This window comes from Anopheles maculipalpis, chromosome 3RL, assembly GCF_943734695.1.
Source record: "Anopheles maculipalpis chromosome 3RL, idAnoMacuDA_375_x, whole genome shotgun sequence".
NCBI classification, from domain to species: domain Eukaryota; kingdom Metazoa; phylum Arthropoda; class Insecta; order Diptera; family Culicidae; genus Anopheles; species Anopheles maculipalpis.
Genome location: NC_064872.1, coordinates 86,987,514 through 87,011,477, shown reverse-complemented (window position 1 = coordinate 87,011,477; position 23,964 = coordinate 86,987,514). Strand labels below are relative to the sequence as shown.

Here is a 23,964-nt window from a genome sequence, read left to right as displayed (position 1 = left end):
AGAAAAAATCTGAGCTAAAAAAGAGTTGTTCAAGGGAACGTTTCCATACACGTGAATGCATGGAGAGCAGTACCGTCAGTTTTCCGAAATCATTCCCTTTCCGTGTTCCCGTGCTACTGTAGAATTTTTCGATTAATATAAAATCAATGATATCTGTACGGTTTGCTGTTTGTTTGCTGCTGTCATGATTGACACCCGGTGCTTGACTTTTCATCGATAGCGTGGCTGCAAATGTTTGTGCATCGATTCGTGCCTGCCCGGGTGGAAAGCGTACAATTTTCCGATAGATGTTTGCCCCCGTTCAGTCCCATTTGGTTTGCGTTCGTATCGCTTGCCGGAACGGACAGCCTGCCAGGTTCAGGCATGATGACGATTACGATGTCGTTTCTTGTAATGGAAAATGGGGGAGAAGGGGGGGGGGGGGGGGTGCCATATCTTGCCTTTGCCCTGCTGCTAAACTGTCTCAAGCATCAGAATCATCTCTCATCCCTTGTCTTACAAGGTATCAGCTGCCGCTGGCCGCTGCAAGCATGAACGAATGTAAGGATAAGTGTTGAATGGCAAGTTATGTTTCTTGCTATGAATTTTAAAAGCGTCATCACCCGTGACTGCTGTGCGAAAGGGAAGGAATGTGTGGTTTGGTAAAGAACACACCACTGTTGCATACTGTTGGGCACAGACAGACGGTGAGTTTGTTTTTCCTATCTGTCTGCCTCTTCCGGTAACAGTCGGGCAGTTCCAGGTTCCACTTGCTCAGCGCTGAATTATTAGTACTAAGGACGAGCTCGGCCACAATGCGTTCCAAGAATACCTTGAATGTAGGCTAGCGTTCACACTAGGACAAAACGGGCGTTACAATCCTCCAGGTAATGTTATGCATGTGGATACGTAACCATTCCGTTCTGTTACGCTTTCCATACGCTGCAGTGTAACAATCCTGCACCGTACCTTGTACAGGATGTCGTCAGCAGTAAAAAATGCTCACTCGGCCAGAGAGCAGCATATTGGGGTTGAAAGAACGAGCAATGATGGCGAAGATAGAAATATCAATTACTTTGTGTACTTCCGGTCTGCTGACGGAGAAAATAGCTCTCCTGTTCCTTGCAAGCACCGGATGAGCGACATCGGATGACAAACTGCCCCGATGATGGATTGTGTGAACTAAACTACCCTTCCTGCCTCTAGCTCTTCCCACACGAAGGTAGAGTATTAGAGGCACCGATATTCCTTTACCCTGAAGGCGGTCAAGAGGCTTTCTTGGGAAGTGATTGTAAAAAACAAACTATGCCATGCCTTCGGAGCGCCTAGGTAGAGCGAAAAATAGCTGCCATGTTTCGGAAAATTGTCCGTTCGACTATGATGCGAGCTTGAGGGCCGATGAAAGCAACCCGATTATGATTATCGATCATTAACCCTGTCTATTATGGGAGGGCTTCGGCCATATCTCTAGCATCAAGTGGAATAAATGCTGCAAGCAAATTCTTTTGCGTCAGCATGGACGAATTCTTTGTACCTATAAGAGCCCATTGTCATATGGCGAAGGATGAATAATGTCCATTGTTAGTTTCACAAGTAGTGTGAAATAATGTCTGGGAAGGAGTGTGGATTTTTTCTTTTGGTAAAAAGCATAGAAGCCACCGTCTAGAGATTTAATGCAACGTTTAGCTTATTTAAATAATTATCTTTAACAATCTATTATATTTTTTATTATTTTTACGTGGACCGTAATCTTATGACCTGACAAACGATGACAACGAATAAGTCTACAGCAGGAAATTAAAAAAAAGAAAATTTAATTACTCTACAGCAAGAACCTCCTAAAAGCAATAAATGAGTTCGAAGTAATAAACTCTTTGCTACCCAAAGCAGTCGAAACGGATGACTGTCCAATGTTTGTCCATAGTTTACCATGAATTCCATTTCAAATCCCCGAATCTCGAGCAAAACCTTACGGGCCGTACCACCCCCCAAAAACTTTTGCTTCCTTTGACCCTTTTTTGAGCGAAAGTTAATTCGCTTTTCATCTTTCACTTTCAAACGCTGATGCGCGTCGTGCCACCGAACCGAATCTCCCAATGCTCATAGCTTTAATTGCTAGCGGAGCGGAGTTTTGGGGGGGAAAGGGCAGTGCATTCTAAATGAGCTGTGCGTTCCGCACTTTCGGGTTTTCAATCCAATCGCAGAACTTTCAATGGCAACGGAGGGCAACAGGGATGTGTGTTCTCATTGCGGTTGCTTTGACAACGCTGGCTGACCGGAACGTACCGAGCATGGCAAAACTGTCAGTGCTGTGCCGTGTCTGTTGCATGTAAGTGAATGTTTGGTTTTCATTCTGCCTTTCCTTCTCCTTCACTCGTTTTTCATACGTTCAAACCACTTTCACCCAGTGGAAAACTCTTTCACCAAGGTAATTTGAGCACTAAACTCGGAAATGCTCAGATGCGCTTTTACTTGTGCGATGGTGGCATGAGCTTCCTCCCTCTGGCAGCTTTTTCCAGTCCCAAGAAACGATGGAGCTGAATATTTGATGGCAACTACTTTCGGTGGTTGTCAGGTCGTTTTTTGTTTGTTTTCTGAAGGTTGTTTTCAGATCCTAACATCTCATGGCGCACAGTCAAACAGTTGCATTTCAAACGATGGCGGTGTGGTTTGAAAGTAGTTTTAATTAGCGAAATTAAAATAACACAGATGTGATGAATTTCTCATTACTTGTTTGCAGTTTTGCATCAAACTGTGATGCATACAGACGTTGGTTGTCTCATTAGTAATATTAAACTTTCTTTCCTACCTGCACACAAAAAGTTTGAGCTTTTCTTCTCTCACCGGTACTTATTTTGAACAAGGTTAATCATTTTCCGTAATTAATTATACTGTGTGCATCTTTTAATTCCTTCCGTGAATCTTTTAATTCATCCGAGTTGAAATTAATGGTGGTACAGTGAGTGCACCAAGCAGACTGGTGCATCACCATGACCATCTACCTCGGCAAAACATGCAATCAAAAGGATTATATTAGATTGCAATCACTTCACGGACATGGCGCTGAAACCGTTCTCTTCATTACTCTTGCGAGAAAATGTTGATGAAAGTGAAGCAGGACAATCTCAATGTTTTTTTTTTTATTCTTTCGCACACTCGGGTTTTAATATGAAGCTCTAGTCGAAAATAGACGAACTATTTTTTGCTTTTCCTTGCTCACACCGGAAGGCATCCTCATTTATAAGATATCCATGGAATCAAGGTACAACAACGCACGGGCAGAGGAGGATCAAGGAATGCAATACCAGCAGCCACAGCAGCAATGGCAGCATCCAAGAAATGTAGCGATGCAGAAAAAATGATTGGAATGCTGTTTTTTCTGTGCGCTGTGAAGGAAAAAAAATGGTAGGACAGCAAAAATAACCTTCCAAACCACCTCTCCGGTTCGCTCTTGCGCTTCACCACGTCGTACCAATTTCAGTCCGATGGTCGTGGACGTGACCTGACCGGTAAGCTTAAGGGAAGGGAAAAGAAACGCTTGTAATGCTTCCAAGAGGTGAGTTCATATTCAAATCACTGTGTGAAAGAGCGTAGCAAAGTTCACCTAACGAGATTATCCTGCCCGTGACCGGAAAACGATGTCCGAGCAACGCCAAGCAAAGCGGCACCGTTTGTTGTCTTTCTCGCTGGCGTTACTGGCACTGTGTGTGTATGTGTGTGTGCGTGTACCGATCGTGAGCCTTTCTATAGGAGCTGGATGTTAAATCAGCCTCCATCCATTGGGCCGCCTGGTCGTTCTTGTCAAGCGAATGGAGGCGCCTGGTCGCTCTCGCACGCAAACAAAAAAAAACCACATGCATGTCGATGTCTGTTCGGATGGTCGTGCTGAAATTTGCCCCAGGACACACGAGTGTGAAAAATAGCTGATGTAGGCAGTGATAGATACGAGAATTTATGATAATTTAATCAATCATTGACTCGAGCGCGAATGTCTGGCATCGTGGGAACGCTTGCTGTTGTGTGTGTGTGTGTGTGTATGGGGGACAGCATTTAGCAGGATGGCAGGCATGTGCAATCCCTTTCTACTAACGCTAACTGCTTGTGCGATAAATCGAAAAAGTTGGTACAGGAAATTTGTTTGCGCGCTCGAAAATGGTTACCGTCGCATAGAGTGGGGAGCTTACAATAAATTGGCCTGAAATAAATGAGGGAAAATTTAGCGGAAAAATAAATCAATGATGAGTAGAACGTGAAGATGAGGCTAAGATGAAGCGAGGCAGTTGATAGATAGGTACTTGAAAGTACATTACAAAGTCAAGTGGGATGCCGTTGAAAACCGTCTGGCACTTCGGTTGCTGACAAGTTTCATAAGTTGTTGTATTGTGGGCCATTCTTTTATTATATTGTTCAATAAGGAATGAAAATTTGTCCGTAAAATCAACGTTTTACACATCAATATATTTTATTACAGGACTTACGGTAGCCATGCCTCCCTGAATACCTCCCACTGTTGTTATTCAAAGACAAAAGCCTCTTTAAAGTATATCCCCGGCAGCTTTGCTCAATTCAATCATGCATGTTTTTGTTCTACAAAATGCATTTAATGGTTCTGCTGTTGATACCAATTTCGATCAATTATAGTCGTTTGACTTAATTTAAATCACGTCTTTGTTCGCTGTGCACATTCCCTGAACACCAGCATCGTATATTGTCATATTCCACAATTTGCGGCTTCGATGAATACTCGCTATGATCTACGTTTCGCGGGATAGGACACCACCATATCAATTGATGTCGTGTTTTATCGGAATTGGTTGTGAAAACCACCGCCACTGCATATGGTTTGATGTGGTGTATATGTAAAGCTTTTCTTTTATTGTTCCTTTGTTGTTCCACGGTAGACTGTGTTTGTCCACTTGATCGGAGCGAACTGCAGCTGCTGAAGTGCAGCACTCAATGTTGTTCGATCACACTCACGTGCAATCATGATTAAATACTATTTGATCTTCCCACACATGCGCGCACAACTTTTTCATATCATTTTTCATGGTTTTCAATGAGTCAAAGTTCATTCGCCATCCTCCTCTCTCAGCACGGCAACTCGGTTAGGATACGTTCAATTTGATGTGGACCTCCGTTCAACAGCTCACCCACACATCAAAACATCCGGGTTTGCGTGGCCGATAGTCGTAAAATTCTGCACCCGCAGCAAACAGACGACACCACACGCCAACGGATCCATTGACGGATGATGATGATGGGGTCGTTTACATCCAATCCTTTTGGTTGGAAAACTGTTTACAAATGCTGAAAGCGCGGGTTGAAGCGTCCGAGTGCAATGAACAAGAGCTGCCTACAACACACCCACCACCAGTGTAGGCTGAACTGATGTCCCGAGCAAGCTTGTTGTCGATGAGTTTTGACCACCAACGGTTAAACATGCAAACCGTATTACTCTGCGTGATTTAGTGATGGTGTTGTAGAATGCGGCGTGTGTTTTGCAAAATCGTTTACAATTAAATTACATTTCATCGTAACAGTATTCATTTTTTGTTTAAAAAAAATACTTCAAAATTATCAAACCTTTGCCTCACGGCCAAAAGGGATACATTTAATCCCTTAGACGATCGAATGAGTCGTTTTGGATAAGGTTAATTCCATCCAGCTAGCTGCCTGCATCTTCATGTCACACAGACAGTAATTGAGAAACACGATGTCAATTAGATTAGACTCAAACTCCCGGTGTAGACTCAAACCCGATGTGGGAAAACGATACAGTCAAATACGATTACCGATCGATTATGGCCCATTTGCGAAGGTGTGCTTTTTCGATTTTCCGTACGATACGGTGTCATCTTGATGATGGCGATGGAAAGCTACCCGTATACAGATACGATGTGAGCGTCGTGATTTGTAACGTTGGATTTGGATTTTCTTCGTAATGAAAACCTTCGGCATCGATTATTGAGCTCAGCAAAAGTGTTATATGTATCTTGGAGCTAATTTTCTGGCAGGAAATTGTGCTTAGTTTGTGCCTTTAAAGCAATATGCGTCTCGTATCACACGATATGCAAATGATCTAATCGCAAAACATCAACATAAAGGGAGTTTGAATAAATTTTGAACAGTATCTAAGAGATAATTAATTGTTGTTTAGTAACTATACGTTATTAATTATAGTAATTTGTACTATAGTAATTTGTTAAAAAATAAAGTTTTTTTTTTGGCTTGTATTGCAAACCACAACCATGTAAATTTTAAAAGCATTTTTAAACCACAACAACCGTACCAGATGGAATCATCTCCCTTGGAAGGAAATCCCTTGAACTCATCATGTTATTTAAACGCTTTGACGAATGGGTTTTTTGTTGCTGTTCCGTTGTTGACATATTCCCGCAAAATATCATCAACTACGACAAGAAAAAATTACGTGTCTTGCAATCGTTCCAACACTTGGCAAGAGGGGCACGATCATTTCGCTACCCAAAAGCAACAAGACCAAAACATTTCCACCAACGGATATTGGCACGCGATACAACGGTTTCCGACAAACGCACACGAAAACCATCGTTTCGCACACCAAACTAGCGAATTTACGTGTCAGCCACGATCAATGGACGATCTTGCAGTTCAAGATCATGCTTCCTTACCACGGACAGAGCGGAGAAAGTGCCGGATGCATTTCAAACGTAGAAGAAAATGTTCACACACTAGGTTTCCTTCTTTCACTACCGTTTGCCCACTTATTACATTACGCGTTTTGAGAACCATATGCAACTGCATTTCGACCCATGTGTGTGCGCAGAGAATCAATATTTCGTCTTTCCTTCGCCAGTAAATTGACACCCCACCTCACAGTAGGGTGACGCGCAGTCAGTCGGCCTCCTAGCCGCGGCACGCGAACACTTATACGCTACACGGTTTCAGTTTCATTTAATACAGCCCTTTTCCCGTTCCGTTGTTTCCCGTCTATTTTTCCACCCTCCCAACAACCCCACGCACACGAGAGCGCGCAGTAGATGTGTAAAATGCACCGAGTGTGGCGCACAGTGATTCAGTAGTACGGTATCGTTGTCTCGTTACAGATCGCGGACGTCGCCACGGTGGAAACGACGGATAGCTCGAGCTACAAACGACTGATATGTAAGTACCACACGCTTTCCCTATCTACTGGGTTTCGCATTTTCCCTCACACCTGCCTGCGTCGTGCCGGTTTGATTCTTTAATCAAGCCAAACAATTTACGGCACGATTCGGCAGTGTTCGTCGAATGTGTGAGATAATTTAGTGCGCTAGCAAGGTCTCAAAACCTCGACAAAAGGAAATCGCTTACAGTGCCTCGCATCGTGTTTTCCTTAGGGCATAATTACTCGAATGGTCAACCTTCTAGTTACAACAACAAGTGTGACAGTGACAGTTATGCAACGATCCGATCTATCCAGCGTCTGAGTCTGATAAAAAACAATGATTGGCCGGTGCAATGAGTGCAGTTCGAACTGTATGTTTGTGAATGTGTTTGAATCTGTGTACATTACCCTTGGGCACGACTTTCATGGTGCTGTGTGTGTGTTTGTGTGCCACTGTGTACACCCGTTGACCGTTGATCCAATGATTTAGTAGTGCGTGCAATGACACTCTCGCTTCACAGCGCGAAGGTACCGAAGTGGCGTACATGCATTAGTTTTTCCCTTGATCTCTGGGCCAAGCGAGGACTGAGTCGGGTAGTAGTTTATTATCGTTTTTACCGTCACGGTTACAATTACGATTCGTTTCGCGCCAATGCATTTTGCATCTAGCCCCGATGGCGGACTAGAAAAAGAGGAAAAGAAAATTGATGATAGGACAGGAAGAAGCAAAACAGGCCCAACAGAGCGACCCCGTTGGCAATGGGTATCGTGGTAGGGTGATCTAGTGACAATCACGGTATCATGGTCAATGGTTGCCGGTGCGGTGATGTAATTGGTAATAATTCATGCTCAAAACGATCTCGTACGGGTTTGTTGGAGTGTGTGAACAATGGGAGATTCGAGCCGTTTGAGGTTTGCATAGATCAATGGTTCTTATTGCTTGTTACATTGATTGTCGAGGCTAACATATTTTTTACCCACGAAAAGAAAGAAAAGGTTTAGAAGATTGATAGCAAGTATCGAATTTAGCTTAGATGGAGTTTCTTCCTAAAACACTTGTAGCGTCTTCATGTGAAAAATTGAGTATTTAAAAGATTTTTCTATAGAATGGCCATGTGTCTCAGTGATCAAACACTGTCTGTTATCCCTTGAAGATCGTGAGACACTTCCTGGCAGCAGCTTACATCCGTATATTTTAGGCTTGGGTAGCTTAAATCTGTTATCAGTAGACAATCCTTAAGAATAAGAGTCTAGTGATAATTCTGAATAAGATTAATCTACTGGTGAGCACATTAGGATGCCAACTGTCCTCGACTGCGATCGAGTATAATGTTATCGAATGGCTAAAATACTAGGAAGCTTTCGTCAGGACACTTTCTAAGTAGTGTCACTAATGCTTTGGAATAATTCTCAAAAGAAGCTTTCGACCAGTTATTGACGATGAACTTTAAGTTATCAGTTTAACACTTAAGCTATTTGCATTTATACCGTAGCTTGATTTGGTTACATAAATTTGAGTTATTAAAGCTCAAATTTAACCCTCCAGATTACATCATGCAATATGATTAAAAACCTATCAAATTACATAAACAATTGTTGTCAATTGTACCATTGTAATAGACAAAGGAACGAGCGAAACCCAAAACACGGTATCAATTTATCCCACAATCAAAGCTAATTAGGCCCATACCTAAGCTACTACGGTACGAAATCACCCGATGAATTTAGGAATGATTTACGGTTACATTGTACCGGAGCAAATTTTATTTCTACTAAAATAATAAACAATTACAACCAGAGCTACTGGCTTCCGTAGCACACCGTTGGTCACCATTTTGCGCTCTCATTTTTCCACGAAACAACGGCTGCTTACCTGCCACACAGTCTGATCAGTTTTGTAAACTCATGAAACAGAGACCGAACCCGTGCCGCACAGCTCTGGATGCAAACTCCGGTGCGGGTGTTTGTACTAGCATCCATCAGCTTCCAACACCGTCTAATAATGCCCAAAGGGTATTGTTGGGTGCGTCTGTGTTTTGCTGTGAAACGTTTATGGAGCTGGCAGGCCTGTTGGGGAAAATTTTCGGATCGATCAGATTCCGGGAACGGGGTTGATGATGTACCACTTTCAGTAAGTACACAGCAATTGTTTCGAGCTGTGTGTTTGTGAATGTAACACACAAACGTTTTGTAAAATTGCTCTATCAACTGTAACAATCTATCCCTTTGTAAATGGCTCTCCTCGAACAGGGAATATTTAACCTCTAAAATTAAGCTTATCGAATCGACCAGTCGACTGTGTGAACCAGAAAGCAAATGAAAAACACACTAGAAAACACTTATTTAATTAACACTAATGAATGTTGCTACAGTACAAAACTACAGGGCAACAGACAGACTGGCTGGTGTGACGCAGGGCACAAAGGAACGAAATAAACAAAGCTCGTCCATCGCATGTTCTTCATGGAATCTAACAAAGCAAAAGGCTTGTTTGTTTGATTGTTTTCGTTTTCCTTTTCCAACGCTCAACATGCCTGTCTGGATGAACTGGTACCGAGCGTTTGAAACACCGCCGGGCAGGGACAATTAATCCCCGCCAATTAGAAATAGATCTTCCGGGAAATGCTGGTACGAGTAGCTTACGCTCTTCTCGCTTTCTCTCTCCCTCTTTCTTTCCTTTATGTCCTATTTCGATCGATTAAAGCAACGAAATGGGTGGAATTCAATCTAAAGCTTCTTTTTTTTTTAAATGGTTGATGGTTGAATTTAAAGCAATTGAAAAAGATTGTTACAGTCACAATCCATTGTGTGGGACGTGCCGGAACTACAGCCACGGGCAAACACTATCTGCAATCGATAAGCCTCGAGCTTACTCGAGACAAAACCGTCAGTACGCGCGGTGACAAGCGTCCGAACCGTGGTGACGTGCCCGACGTGCCATAAAAAGATAGAACCCTGGAACGAGATCTGTTGCGTCGGTAATTTGTTAATCTGTTGAGTAATTATTTTAATTACTCACTCGCACACCCGCGAGTCGGGTCGTCAGCATTGCACGGCCTCGAGGTAGTACGGCAGCAGTGAGCAGCAGCAGCAGCAGCAGCAGCAGCAGCAACAGTAGACAACGATCACGCGCACACACACGATCTTGCCTTCCGCTTATGCAAAACGCTGGAACAACTGGAACTGATTGCTGCCATGAAGAGTGTACGTCAACCCGAGCACACTCGCCTGCACACAAGTACACAAGTGCATGACAATCTTCCATGGCAGGGTTGGGGCGTACGATGAGCGGGAGAGTGGGGGCTATTAAAGAGGACGTTTGTTCCTATTTCCGAGCGATTTAAACAGTGCATTTGAAAAGGCAATTTACCAGTTTTTCATTCTAGTCTAGGCTTTGTGCTGAGATTAGCTTCAACTACTTATCTTTTGCTATCAAAAATCCTTGAATGTAATGATCGTACTTAGTTTACAAATGGGATAGATACATATAACTCATCCATTGTGTTTCTTTGTTCATTTTTTTCTGTCATATTCGCCTACTCCAAATGCAAATAATGGGACAATTTATGACAAATTTGCTATCATTTAATTCATATAGTTCAACATTGTATCATCCATCGATAATGGATCGAAACTTTGTATTTAAGCTAATTTGAGAATTTAAACTAATTTGCTTCTTCTTGGCTTAACGACCTTCTAAGGTAACGCCGGCCTTCGAATGAATTACTAGACTTGCCGATACCTCGTAGTTGGATAGTCAATCCAAATTTAAACCTAGATCCTGCCGTGTGATGATCTGGCGCCTTTCCCACAGTGCCATTCACGACACTACAGAGTCTAGAACCCAAAAATCATTTGAGCCTGCATTAAAATGGACGTTAAATATTTTTTTCTTTCCCCTAATGAATTGTTTGGCGGAATGACAATCGATGCAAATAGAGTTAGCATGCTAGAAAATTAATAACCAACCTCACCTTGACACATCCTGTGCGATCAACGTAATCTGTTTAGGCTGTGAAACTCATGGTAATTTGCACAATTTTACACCACCCAAACTTCGGTATCTCCCAACACAGAACCGTACAGATACATGTTTAAACATCCCAAACATAAAGGACCATATCTACTGTGGCATCAATCGCATCTCTGTGCGAATTTTCGCCAACGAATAAATTCCAGCAGTCCACTGTACCCGGTGACTGTAGCAGTGATCATTACGGACCAGATAATTATATGGGCACAAATGGACTTCAGTTTGCAGCCGCGTCCATCCCACGGGAAACGATAGTTCGTCCCTGTGGCGTGCTTGCTGGGACAAACTCCAAGCGGAAATTAACCAATCCAGTGGTGCGTTCGATACTTTGATTGCCACTTTGCGAAAGCATTTAATTGAGTTTACTACATGATGCAACAGACCCGGCGAGCTTGTGAGGCCCTTTTGAGGGGAAATGAATGATAGGGGGGGTGCAAGGGGTGCGGCACGATGCGTTCCACCAGTGGCCAGTGCCATCCGATGGTAAACCGGGATACCGGGGACCTAGTGTGGTCGCTTTACGCCTGACATCCTTTTGTTGTTACACTCGTTGGAATTGCATTTGGTTGCACTGTGTTGCTGTGCATCTTCCACTTTTCACAACACAGGATAACAACGATCGTTTGAAGACACAAACTGAAGGATGCTGATGCTCTTCTAGTGCAGGAACCAGGCTGTGTACAGGCTAGCGTCGATGTGCGTACATCGTCACGGGGGTGCTCGAGCGACTTGAGCAAACGGAAATAACTGCCATCCAGCGTACACTCCATCTTTCGGCAGGCTTACAAACCCAGAACTGCTATGGAAAAGCCTTGCCGGGCTGATTGTTCAATGGACTCTGTGACCAAACGGTCAGCTGGAACTTACAGCTTCATTGGTTTATGTACGTATCCGTGTGTATTTGCTCTCCAAGTCCACAGCTTTTCACAGTGAGGCTCGTAATGCTACGAAGCAAACTGTGGTCGTAGTGGTCGGATTTGGGAATTACGATTTCGTGTCCGTTTCCGCACGTAAAGAGATTTATAGTGTGTTTGTGTATGTGGCTGTGTATACACGAATTATCTTTGTGCACTCATTCCAATGGGAATGAATTCTCGTTTTGCACAACGAATGCAAATTTTACACCCATCAAGCTTTAGTGAAATTTCTACCCTTAACGAATTTAACTAGTAGAAGGTTGTAATTATGCAACAAGTAACGTCTGTAAACTGTGAGCGAATCTTCAAACGAGTACAAGTAACATTATGTCACTTCCTTCGTGTGCTGGAGTTGTGCCAATACGGTTGATAAATCGTCCTATTAGGTAGGGGGACGACTTCCAACTCTTACGCTACAGTATCCACATCTTTCAACGGTCCATTTAGTTCGATGTCATTAAGATGCAGTGAAGTAGGTCGCACTACTGCTGCTGCTACTACTGCACACAGCAACTGCGTAGTACGTGTAGGTGGCGTGAGAGTTTTTATATTTTTCATTCCTTGTCACCGTGCCTGCCCGAGCCGGGCCAGAGGGGAAAAAAGCATCCCAGCAATTAATCAAATTTATGAAGCAAGTGGAAAAAACACTCATCATCAAAGCTAATGGGCTTGACGCTGGGCCGTGCCAAAAAAATTAAACCACGACGACGGCAATGGTGTAATGTGTCGAAAGGTTATTTAGACCATCACTGCTGAGAGCTACATGAGTGGTAAAATTGTGTTGATAATAGTGTTTGGAATTTTCGTACGATGTGACACCTGAAAGTATGCAATTTTGTCAGCGTCTGCTAATTAGCTTTCAAAAAAGAGGCGAATTCTCGCATGGTTTTTAGAGTTTATTTAAATTAGCTAATGAAATGGTAAAAGTAACTATTTAACTATCCTAAATATGATTCGGTTATCGCTTAAGACATGCCTGACCTTCTTTCGGACAACTTTACGAATGGAATTAAGCATTCGACCAATGTTTTACCTTCAGAACTACTGAATTATTATTCAAAGCGATCGCAAACAAAGAAAAGATCAATGTTGTGTGCTGCGAGCAGTGCCGGCGAGTCGATCCGATGGTCAAACAATCCTACAGCCGTCGTTTAGTGCCTAAACGCCCCAGGAATGCAGAACAAACCTCAATAATTTACGCTGCATCGATTCTAGTCGTGCCTTGGAGGAATGAAGCTTTAGCTGTTGAAATTTATAATAAGTTATTCTTTAAATTTTAAAATGGGCACAAAAACTAGAATTCATCGTAAAGCCTTCCACATTAATCTCAGCTCGATGAAGCGACACCAAACAGCATGCAAACTGATTAATGTTGAAATGTTGTTTATCATTTCTAATATTAGTATTTAGTAACCGCCAGATCTGCTTGCCAAAGCAAACAGCCACAGTAAAAATAGAAGGAAGCATTATAGACCGACCCGCTCCATAAATCAAGCGAAAGAAAATCCCAACCAATTTATCGGTTTCACCGAACAACGCATTGTATTGCGCAATTGTTGCTCGCCTATCAGCGCCTCTTTATCACCGGTACTAGTTAGCGTTGAAAGCACAACCTTTTCCTCGCTATCGGAAAATCGATCGATTGGTCCAATCCACTGCCTCGCGTCGTCCCATCCCGACCATCATGCCGCCCATCGATAGTTCATACGCTTGGAGACTGTGAGCAAGAATCGCCCTATAGTTGCAACCAACCTAGGCTAACTTTATCATAAAGGGATGGTGAAAGGAAGGGAGGGAAGGAAGTGGAAGTGGGAGAAGAGTCTTTATCAGTGAAACACCCCGCTTGCTAAACAAGTGCTAATCGAAACTCGGTAGAATGTGTATGCACCATTCTGCTTCTTCCTGTGTGTTTGTTTGATTTTGGATCGACCTTCCCGCCCAACGGCCTCGGGGAGCTGTCGGTGTGAGCTTTTGTTTCAAGTCGAAGCGCGCCGGAGCATTGCAAGAGGGGAGGGGAAGCAGCAGGGAAAGGAGGCAACTTTCTCTGGAACGTCAAAGCAGAACTTTTTGTTTTGCACTTCCGGCTTTTGAAAGTCGATTGAACGGAAAGCCAAAAAACACAACGCGCTGTACATGCTAACAGCCTACAAACAGTAGTGAAGTTGAGCACAAACGGCACATACACAAGCGCGTAACCTTGTTCGCCCGGGGATTCATACAGCACGCTTTCCTTGCAATCAAATGCCAATTTTCGTTTCGAATGATAAACAAAGGCCAGCGTGAACGGTATTTTACCAAAATAGAGGGAAACAGGGCACTATCATACAAGAATTACCGAATCCGAATTAGCTATTGATACCGATAGAGGCAAGGTGAGGGAGACTCAGAGGGAATGCAACCTTCACGCCATATTGCTAAACGTCCTCCGCCGGGTACGTGTGTATGTCTTTCTATTGCTAATCGACAAAGCGGGAGAACGATGAAGATAACGGAAGGGTAGTCACGCGATAACGCGACAACTTACAGGCCATCATCGATACGCTGAGTGTTTTCCTAAAACGCTTTTCCATTTCTTTCCCACACACTTGCCTACCTTTCTCCTCGATCACAACAACAACCACAAACACAATAACAAAAAAACCGATGGGTCAGGCAACGCCACCGGATGGTCTGTCGCCATTTTCATAACCTTATCTCTGGGAGTCAATATTTGCGTAGGAGAACGGTAAATAACTGGTGCATTGGAATGAACTTTAGCCTCCTTCCATGGTTGGGTGGAAAAGTTGATAGGGGATCGGGAAACGAGGGGGGCCATGGTATGCAAGTTTTGAAGATCGAAAAATTGAACAACTTTTGCTGCCAGAGTTGTGTGAAACTTTTGCACCAATGTGCAGGGAGTCTATTATAAGAAGAATAAAAGTTTTCTCATTTTTTTCACAGCTGTGTTGTGGAAGATATTTTGAGCGAAAACTGCAATTTAAAAAATACACAAAAGTGTGCAAAATTCGATCCTTGCAATACCGTTTCTAGTTTTAGTAGAAATTGAAAGGCTTTGCACGTGAAATAAGTCGTTCAAATTGAAGTCAATAATTATTGTGTAATGACTCTTTTTGATTGAAACAATTATTTCAGATGAAATATAAAGAAGCAACCGTTTGTTCGTTCAAAGTTCATCAACACCGAAAAAAAACTCCTTAGGAAATCCTAATTATTATTTCTACCATTTATCTGAAACCTTTTTCTTGATGCATTTTTCAACAAGCTTTAAGCGACCGTAAGTATGCCAGTAATGCTGCTCCTTTATCCTTAAACTTATTCCATCACACTCTCAGCGAGGAAAGAATGCATAATGGCTTCAATTTTCAACAATTATCGCTTCACCTTCTTGACCACTCAATTAAGCGCTTCGCCCATGAGCGACATCCACTCATTGGCTTAATTCTACCGTAATCTTGCCTTAACGGGAAACCTTTCTGTCTTTGGGATCGTGAAACCACCCCCAAGGTTGTGTCGATGTACCTGGTCGGTGCTTTAATGTGCAACTTTATTTCTATTAGATTGTCCTCCAGGCAATCCCCGTAACCGATCCATTCGAGTATTGAACGAATGAAGCTATCCTTGCGTGCGTGTTAGATGTGAACAAATATTTGCATACTACTGTTTCTTTGCTTACCAGCGAACGGCCATAAGAATGTATCCCTTTCCGTTTGCTCGGAATTCGATCGACACCAACACGGTAACGGAGAAAGCTCCGAAACAGGCGACCAGTATAAAGTGATTAATGTTATGTTTTTCCACTTCAATTAAATCGGATCCCGGCGCTGGTCAATATACCCAGAGCGAGCGTGTGTGTTTGTATGCGGAGTAGCAGTAGCATCGGGGAGTCTCCGATGTCTCCATCTAGTCCGAAAATGCCCCCAGGGGAATTGAGCGTTCGCATCACTCGCATCATCATCATCATCATCAGGCCGGATCGAAAGCGATCCGGATGAACCTGTGAGACCATGTAAACATGTTTGCACGCAGCGTTTTCTATGCCCGACTGCTTCCGTGTCCCTTGCTTTGCTGCGTGTTTGTATGAGTGTGTGTGTGTGTGTGTTTTGCGCTGTTGTCAACTGGCTGCTGGCGATCACCAGACGAAACCGGTTGCTACACAACACTCGCACCAAGGATACAGGGCTTTGAGTGATTCAAAATAAATGTTAAGCTAATTAATTGGCTCCACAACGGAACAGGGCAGGCAGACAGTGTATGAAACACGATTCCTTGCCCACCCGATAGCGTATGGGAAGCACGGGACGAATCGATCGTGGTAAGGGAAGAAAAGCGAGTGGATAATTTTGCTGTGAGTGTGTCTGGAAGAGTGGACTGGCTATTGCGAACAGATTAGATGTATGTAGCTCGAGTTGACGTAAAGAAAAAAAAGTATTGATTCGATTAATTTTATAGTAAAAGTTTCGTCATATAAAGTAATGTAAAAACAATAGAAAAACGCGAGAAAAATGTTAATATTTTCTTCAAAAAAGTACTGCCTGGTACAAATAATTTTCTGACGAAAATCCATCCAACGTTTCCCCGGAAACGTAATCGTTTTCCCGGGAAACTAATTTCCTATGTTTCGTCGGCGCTGGAACTTACTACGAAATTCACCGCACAAGCAAAACGAAAATAGGGCAAAACAAAAATCGCAGTTTAATTTAATGTGTTTGATTAAAGTGTAATGCTTCGTGACTTTGTGGCCGATCGAGCGTATCGAAATAAATCTTACCTAAAATAGACGAACCACCGAACGTGGGGAACGGTAAGCCTAAGCCTCCAAGCAATGACGGACTTTGACAATTAAAAAGTTTCATCCGCTGCGCGGTATGTTTCTGTTTGTCTTGTGTCTACGGTTCAGGCCTCTTCGCCGCAGCTCCGAGAGCGTAATATCGGCCGTATTTTCTACTGCTATTTTTACTACCTTACATTGTGAAGAATTTCAAGGCGGAAGCATGCTGTGGGAAAGATCTGCGGACCACAAACCTGGACGGTTTGGACGTGTCCTTGTGGTCGCTGGTGATACTCTTTGGTGGTACAATTTATGGACAAAATTTTAAAGTTGATATAAAATCGAATAAGAAATGCCTTTTCCAACAATACGGCACTGGACCGTCATAATTAATTATAAATAAAAAAAATAAAAATGCCTTTTCCAAATGATTTTTTCCACAAACTAGGAGCTTAATTTCTTTTAAAATAGAAAAGAATATTCCGGTTCAAATTTTCGCAAATGAAATTAAAACATCATCGAAGATTTACAATCCTCAAACTGTCATTCACGTCAGCCAGATGGAGACGCCCAGTAGTTTACTCTAGCGGACCATTTCACTTACGATTGTCCTTTCGAAAAGAAGGGCAAGTCAAAGTTTATTGGTAAAATAACACTCTCCCACCACCGCCTTTACCTCGCGTGAACCGATCGAGCAAAGTTTAAAAACAACGCACACAACCATCCAAAAACAAAAGCTCTAAAAGTCTCTTAACGACCCAACGAAATATTGTGCAGCAGTAGTACAACAAACCAAAACGAAAACTCATTCCCTGTTTTTTCAAGCACGGGAATTCTTACGGGCTACACGGGCTCAAGAAGTGTGTGCCCCGGGTGTGAGGTTGAATATTTTATCCGAGCACGATAATGCTTCTGGCAAAGTACATCAAACAACCATTTGTGCGAAATATCTATCAACTCCGCTAATTGTGTGCGGTACGGGCTGTTTGAATCGTGAAATTTATAGCGCTGCTTGTCGGTACGTTAAAGTGCAGAATTAAATATGCACTCGGGGGGGTTTTTTTTTGTGGCGGTGGGTTGCGCGTAACCACTTGAGAAGGAAAGATGGTCGGAGAAGCCTGGCCTGTTTTACACAACACACACCGATACAGACTCCTGTCGATGCTCGTCGCTCAATTATTGAGGGAATTGATTGAATTGGTGCACAGTAAATCACAATTAACGTCATCACAAACGGGCGCTGAAGCTTTTTGCAGTAACTTTAAAAGCAAGAGAGCTAATAAATTGCAATAATGATGTATCGGTGTTTTACATCGAATTGAGTAAATCAAAAACATCAACATCAGTAACAAAAACATCAACAAACAAGTGAGAATATTATTTTAAAATAATTTTGTTTCATAATTTAAACTGCATTCAACAGGTTTCTGATTTTATTTTGACAACAAAAAACTCATACATAGGATGCTTTTCTAAGCATTCAACCCTGCAAGACTCAAACTGGTCTAATAATCAAACGAAAGTGTACAAAAAAGAAGCCTATTCGGACGGAAGCTACCCGTAAATTAACGCTGGGAATTCTTGCAGCTTCCTGCCGGTCTTTTCTCACTCATGGGGAATCAAGTTTTCCCCGGCACGTAACGTCCGGTACCAGCGCTTTCCAAAAGGATTAGGAAAACTTACTCAGGACAGTTTCGTTTTCGATTCCATCGACAGCGAGTGAGTCGGTCAGCAACTCGATGGTAAAAAAAAAAAACAAACATGGAACGTTGATGACATATGGATTATAAAAAGGACTAGAAGCGCATGATTTGATCGTGCCGTGTGTGAAGACACGTTCACACTCACCTGCACCGCTTTCGTTGGTCAGGATGAAGTGATTAACTTTCCCGTTCCACGTGCACGTTCCAATCAAACAGAAGTGTCCGTGTGTATGTGTCTCTCTCTCGTGCTAGTGTTGCTAGTGTCTCATGGGGGGATTCTGGTTTCTGGTCCAGTTTCCAGCCCAGTGGAAGAAACTGCTAGGAAGGATAATGAGCCGGTCTTTGGTCTGCAAACATAAACACCGTTTACCGGTTCCGTTAAGCCTTCCAGAAGCCCTCATTAAAAAGGCTTACCCGGTATCATAAAAACATTACTCTTGATTGCGATTCGCTCCGCTCCCGGATTAGAGTGGAGCTGGCTAAAGAATAGGGCAAAGAAATGGCTGCGAGAAAAGCCATAAACATTCCATCAATTACTACTACTCGGGTACTGCTGATGCTGCTGCAGCGGCGTGTGACAGCAGACGAAGCAAGCGAACGATGCGATACCGTAGCCCGCAGGACAGTAAGACGAATGGGTCGGGATTTTATGCGCGAATAATTTTTAATGTTTACTCTTAAGCCTGGTTTGGCAGAATATTGCCTACCTTTAAAACCCTTCGGCTTTTACGGAGTTAGGACACACACATACACACTGTCGCTTTTTCTTTTCTGGAATATAGCCAAAAGCAAAGCACAATCCACAAAAAAATCCGTAGAATGGCAATGAAGAAAGAGTAGAAAAAAGGTGTTCCTTTCTTGCTATTTTTTATTTATATTTTTTGTATCCATTTTTCTCTATCTCACTTTACGACCAAATTGCTCAAATTGCTAGTAAGATTGGTCAAAAAATGCGATCTACTTCTTGTGAAAATACCAGTTCCAGTTTTCTTGTCGGGTTTTCAGTTTTGTTTTCATCAAACTTAGCTAGCAACATTCTTTGCCTTGTCAACGCACAAAACCGTCCGCCGTTTGACCCTTTCGATGGGTTAATAAATGGACCATAGTGTATGAACATGATTCCCCAAAAACACATACACACATGTATCACAATTTACCCTACTTGAAGCTTTTCATCCAAAAAAGGGGATTTAATAGACCAGTGCATAATGGGAAAGTGAGTGGCCATTCCTGAATCTTCTGCTTGCTGGGAAATATTTCAAGAGTACATCAGATGTGTTTGTGCGTGTGTGCCTTAGGACTAAGGACTGGATCTATCTTTTCCTCCACGTTTTTTTTTTTGGTTGATTTTGGTTCGACACAAACATTTCGAACGACCTGTTTTTTGCGGAATGTTGACAGAATGAAGGACATCTACACTAACCGGGAGATTTCCTTACCCCTAGCGTGCGGCCAACAAATCGGTCCACCGATGGGAGGCTGTTTAAAGCGGGTCGTATTCTTTGAATCGTTCACTCCCAACGGGAAATGGGAAAGAAATTTTACCCCAAGGCTGGGGCTCGTTCCAAAAGCATTGGCCCAACGTCCGATGATGAAATTCTCGTGTGACGAAACTCCCGCGCTACCTTTTCCCACCGGACGGGGACAATCGTTCCACGAAAGGCAACCTACAACCTCAGTAGGAATGGCCAAAAAGGGATGTGTGCCTTTTTGACAGTTCGACCGTACAGCATGTGTATTTCATGTGTATGATCAAAGGATAATGTACGTTTTGTCCGGAAGATGATGAAGTTACTAGCCGGGGACGGTGCCGGGCATGGATTCGCCTGGATTCATTGGTTTTGGAATTCATTTGTGCATTCTTCGAATGTAATATGTTGAGGTTCCGGGGTTGGCCGTTGGAAATGGTATTGCGTTGAGCGAGGTTGCCAAGGATTGTGGTCCTGTGTGGTGATGATAAACTACAACACGGATCCTGTTTTCTTGAGTATCATAAGGGTAACCGAGCGTCGGTCAAACAAGTAGTTTAGTTAGTAATAAACGTAATTGTTATTTTCGATAAATTGTACGTTTCTGCAACAGGATGATGTAGAATAGATTCGATTCACGATATTCGTTCCAATAGACCCTTATGCCGAAGTATCAAACCATTCCAAAACACTTTAAACGACGAGTTTAAATTATTGTTGAAATTATCGATTCAATTGAACAATTTAAATACTGGTGTCCAAACAATTTCACAGTCCCTGGTTGGCTAAAACAACATACAGATTTTAAATCATTTTTTCAAATGACATTAAGAGACCCTAAACTCTCAGATTAGCCAAACTCATTACTGAAGCTTAATGAATGCATTTATTTGAGCTATTGTTCCCATTTCAATTTGAATCCAATCGCACGTTGGACGCTTGCATGGAATCAATTCCTAACTTACAAATTACAACTTGTACCTTGTGTCGCTCAGTGTTGTATAGCTCATGCTATCTGTCACTTAGCCAACCGGAAGCTTGTTGCAGTAAATACATAGTGCTGATTTAATTTTGTTTACAATTTTCCCACGTCCGGTGGCAGTTTCATTGCAGCAGCGCCAGCGGCCAGTAACACCAATTATCCCCAAAATAGTTCCTACGAAAGCACTCATCAGGCACATAACACAGTGGTGTGTGTGACCATTGCATTCAACTTTTCGAAGACCGCCCGCAAACCCATTAGCGTCAATTAGCGTGTATAGTTCAATTATCAAACGCTTGTCCTGCTCTCTTCGTTGTTTTGTCTGCCTAATTAATTCACTGGTGAGCTGTTGCTATTCTTTCGCGTCCCCGTTGCCACTCACTGCAGTCTTATCCTTTTAGCCACTGGGCTTACACAATTAGGCATTGCAGTATACTGTTGTGCTACTACTCTACCCTCTGCCAGCTGTACACAATTGGTCTTGGTTGGTTGGTTTTGCTTTTTTTCTTTCGATGCAAACAAAAATTATCATTCAGTTTGTTGAGCTCAAAGCCACATCAAAGAGGGATGCTGAATGGTAAGAGGAACCTGGAAACCATTTTATCTCGAATATCTGGAACATATTTTCTTCGCTCAAGTTAGAAAAAGACAGGAGTAAAAGGGCTGAATTTTCAAGCGTAGTGAGGCGTACGTGGAACCGAAGTACGATGAAGAGGGATGCATAATTAGATGATAATTTAATTCAAATTGTTTGCTGTGCTTGTAAAACGATCTCCTCTCTTGGGGAGCTTGATTTTCACCCGCCCATTACATAGGATCGGAACAGCCTATGGTTTAAGTGCTTCGATAGCTATTTGGTTGCAGTTGGGAAAAGTATCCCTTCAATAAAACGCAAAACCCCCTTCCGATCGACCAACGATCGGGAGCGGATTTTGTTCCGGGATCAACAGCCCTGCCACTTGCAAACTTCCGTCCAATTGCGTCGCATTGAGTCGGAAAAGGATGGACAAAGGAACAGGAAATCCACGCACAATCATGGTCACCGTGTTCTACTATCGTCATAATAAGGCAATGAAAAAAACACAGCACCCGCCTGCTCAATTATTTCAACGAAAAAGGCCACTAAAGGGCACAACGCAACAGCATCACAATCGACATAGACCCACCAATTAATTGGCCGCGTAAGGGCCTTCAACATTAGAAAAAACAACACCGGAAAACGTCCTCTCTACGGTTTTCGAGAATGGAAGTACACGAGTTAAATAAAAAAAAACGACGCAGAATCTCCCGGACAAGACAAAAAAAAGCAAGCGGACTCGGGAATTGAAGGAGGAAAAACAAGCGGAACTCCATAAATATCCCTTCATTCAAGCGGGACCGTTTCGTTACGTCTCCGTTGCATGCTTTCATATTCTTAGTGTGTATGTGTGTGTGTGTGTGTGTGTGTGATGTGGCCCCCCGATTACGAGGTATATCATCTGCGTTTGATTGTTGTACCGTTTTATGGCTATTTCCGGGCTAAAACTGGGGTGGTTAGATAAGTAAATAAATCACTACCACCGTTTATGTGCTTCCAGTGTTCCGGGTTTCCGAGTCGATGATCATTTTAACAATTTTTGTGAAACACAGTGAGGCTACAGAGAGTGCTCTAAGTGACAAATTGCTTCAACTATTATATTTCTTAGATAGAAATATAATGAAAAGCTTCAAATGTGATTGTCAAGAAACTGTACTATCAATCCCGTGTTTAGGCTCTTTTTTTTATTCATAAAGGACGGCCAGGCCGTATTGCTTAGTATTTAGGCTCTTTAAGATAAGTACATTTAATTTCAAAACTGAATATAAATTTTTTAAATTTCTACCTTTAAATTTAAATTGGAATTTCCATATGTTCATAAAAATTGGGGCCTTTAAAAAACTTGTGTTCTTATATGAAATTTGTCGATGGAGGCGCCCAGTTCTTTATTGTTATGTGGTGAGAGCAATTTTATTTTGAATTATTTTGTTGCAATTATTAAACCGACCTTTTTCAGCTGAAAATTCAGTCTTAAACAACAAATTGGAGGTTCAGTTGCAAGAAGGACGTTTCATCGAAATTTACTGCCTTTACTTTTAAATGCCCAACATTTTGTTGTAATTCAGTCGCTCTTTTAGATATGCAACATACTCAATGCTCAGATTACAGTTTTCTACATCCCTAAACAATGATTTAACAGTTACATTTATATAGAAAATATCGATTTCTGCTCGAGAAAAGAGCTTCATAATCGTCCAGTCTCTTGAACAAAGTAAAAAAAAGACAAAAATAATAAACTTCGCAGTTTCCCGAACGATTCAGCTTACAAACAGATCTAAACTAATCTGGAGCCAATTAAAATTTCTTCCACCATCAGCACCAACACATCTCAATCTGCTCCCAACTTTCCCACACCAAAAAACCCAGAACCAGTAATGAGATTTGCCTTAGTGGCCGTAGTAACTTTCTTCCTGTTTCGAAGCTTTCACAAACGTCAGATGAACCGTCGCATAGGTAACTATCTCCTCGTCCCTTCTCTCGCCCCAAACAACATACTTCTCTTCCCTCCCTCCGCAACCATTTGATAACATGCCAACATGCTGCCAGCAAGCAAATTGCACACCGGGATGCATTATTTCGGTACCACTTTTGCATAAAGAAATATCAACTTTGTCAGGCAATCCTTTTGCCTGACCGGATGGTGGATGGTGAAGGATCTGCACAGCTAAACCACGAACGGCGTGTGGAGTAAGGAATCGGGAGTTGAGGTTATTAACAGTACTCCCTTTCTCTCCCCTGTGGCTGTGTTCCATTGCTGTGGCTGTGTTCCATTGCTGCCAAAATCTACCTCCTAGCCACTAGGTGCAGAAATACTTTGTTGCACAGTTTTCCATTTAGCAATTGTCAGGTCCGTTTCTGACAGTTTTTGGTTTTTGCGTGTGTGCGCGTGCTAGATCCGTGATGGCAAGGC

General features: G+C 42.5%; 4 protein-coding genes across 4 annotated transcripts in view; 3 read left to right on the top strand and 1 right to left on the bottom strand.

Moving 5' to 3' along the window:
* LOC126561706 (transcription factor 25) overlaps positions 1–23,964 on the top strand; it is a 140,948-nt gene that overhangs the window by 58,451 nt on the left and 58,533 nt on the right. The window lies entirely within an intron of this gene.
* The window catches only part of LOC126562725 (protein lifeguard 1-like), a 195,583-nt gene that overhangs the window by 127,029 nt on the left and 44,590 nt on the right, over positions 1–23,964 (top strand). The gene's annotated exons all lie outside the window — the stretch shown is intronic.
* LOC126561128 (uncharacterized) overlaps positions 1–23,964 on the top strand; it is a 100,214-nt gene that overhangs the window by 57,383 nt on the left and 18,867 nt on the right. Inside the window, exon 3 of the mRNA XM_050217072.1 lies at positions 7,065–7,122. Coding sequence (XP_050073029.1) covers positions 7,065–7,122 — 58 coding nt within the window. The remainder of the gene's footprint in view (positions 1–7,064; positions 7,123–23,964) is intronic.
* Positions 9,334–23,964, bottom strand: part of LOC126562004 (motile sperm domain-containing protein 2-like) — a 332,954-nt gene continuing 318,323 nt past the window's right edge. The window contains exon 10 of the mRNA XM_050218413.1: positions 9,334–9,343. The gene's annotated coding sequence lies outside the window, so the exon portion shown is untranslated. The remainder of the gene's footprint in view (positions 9,344–23,964) is intronic.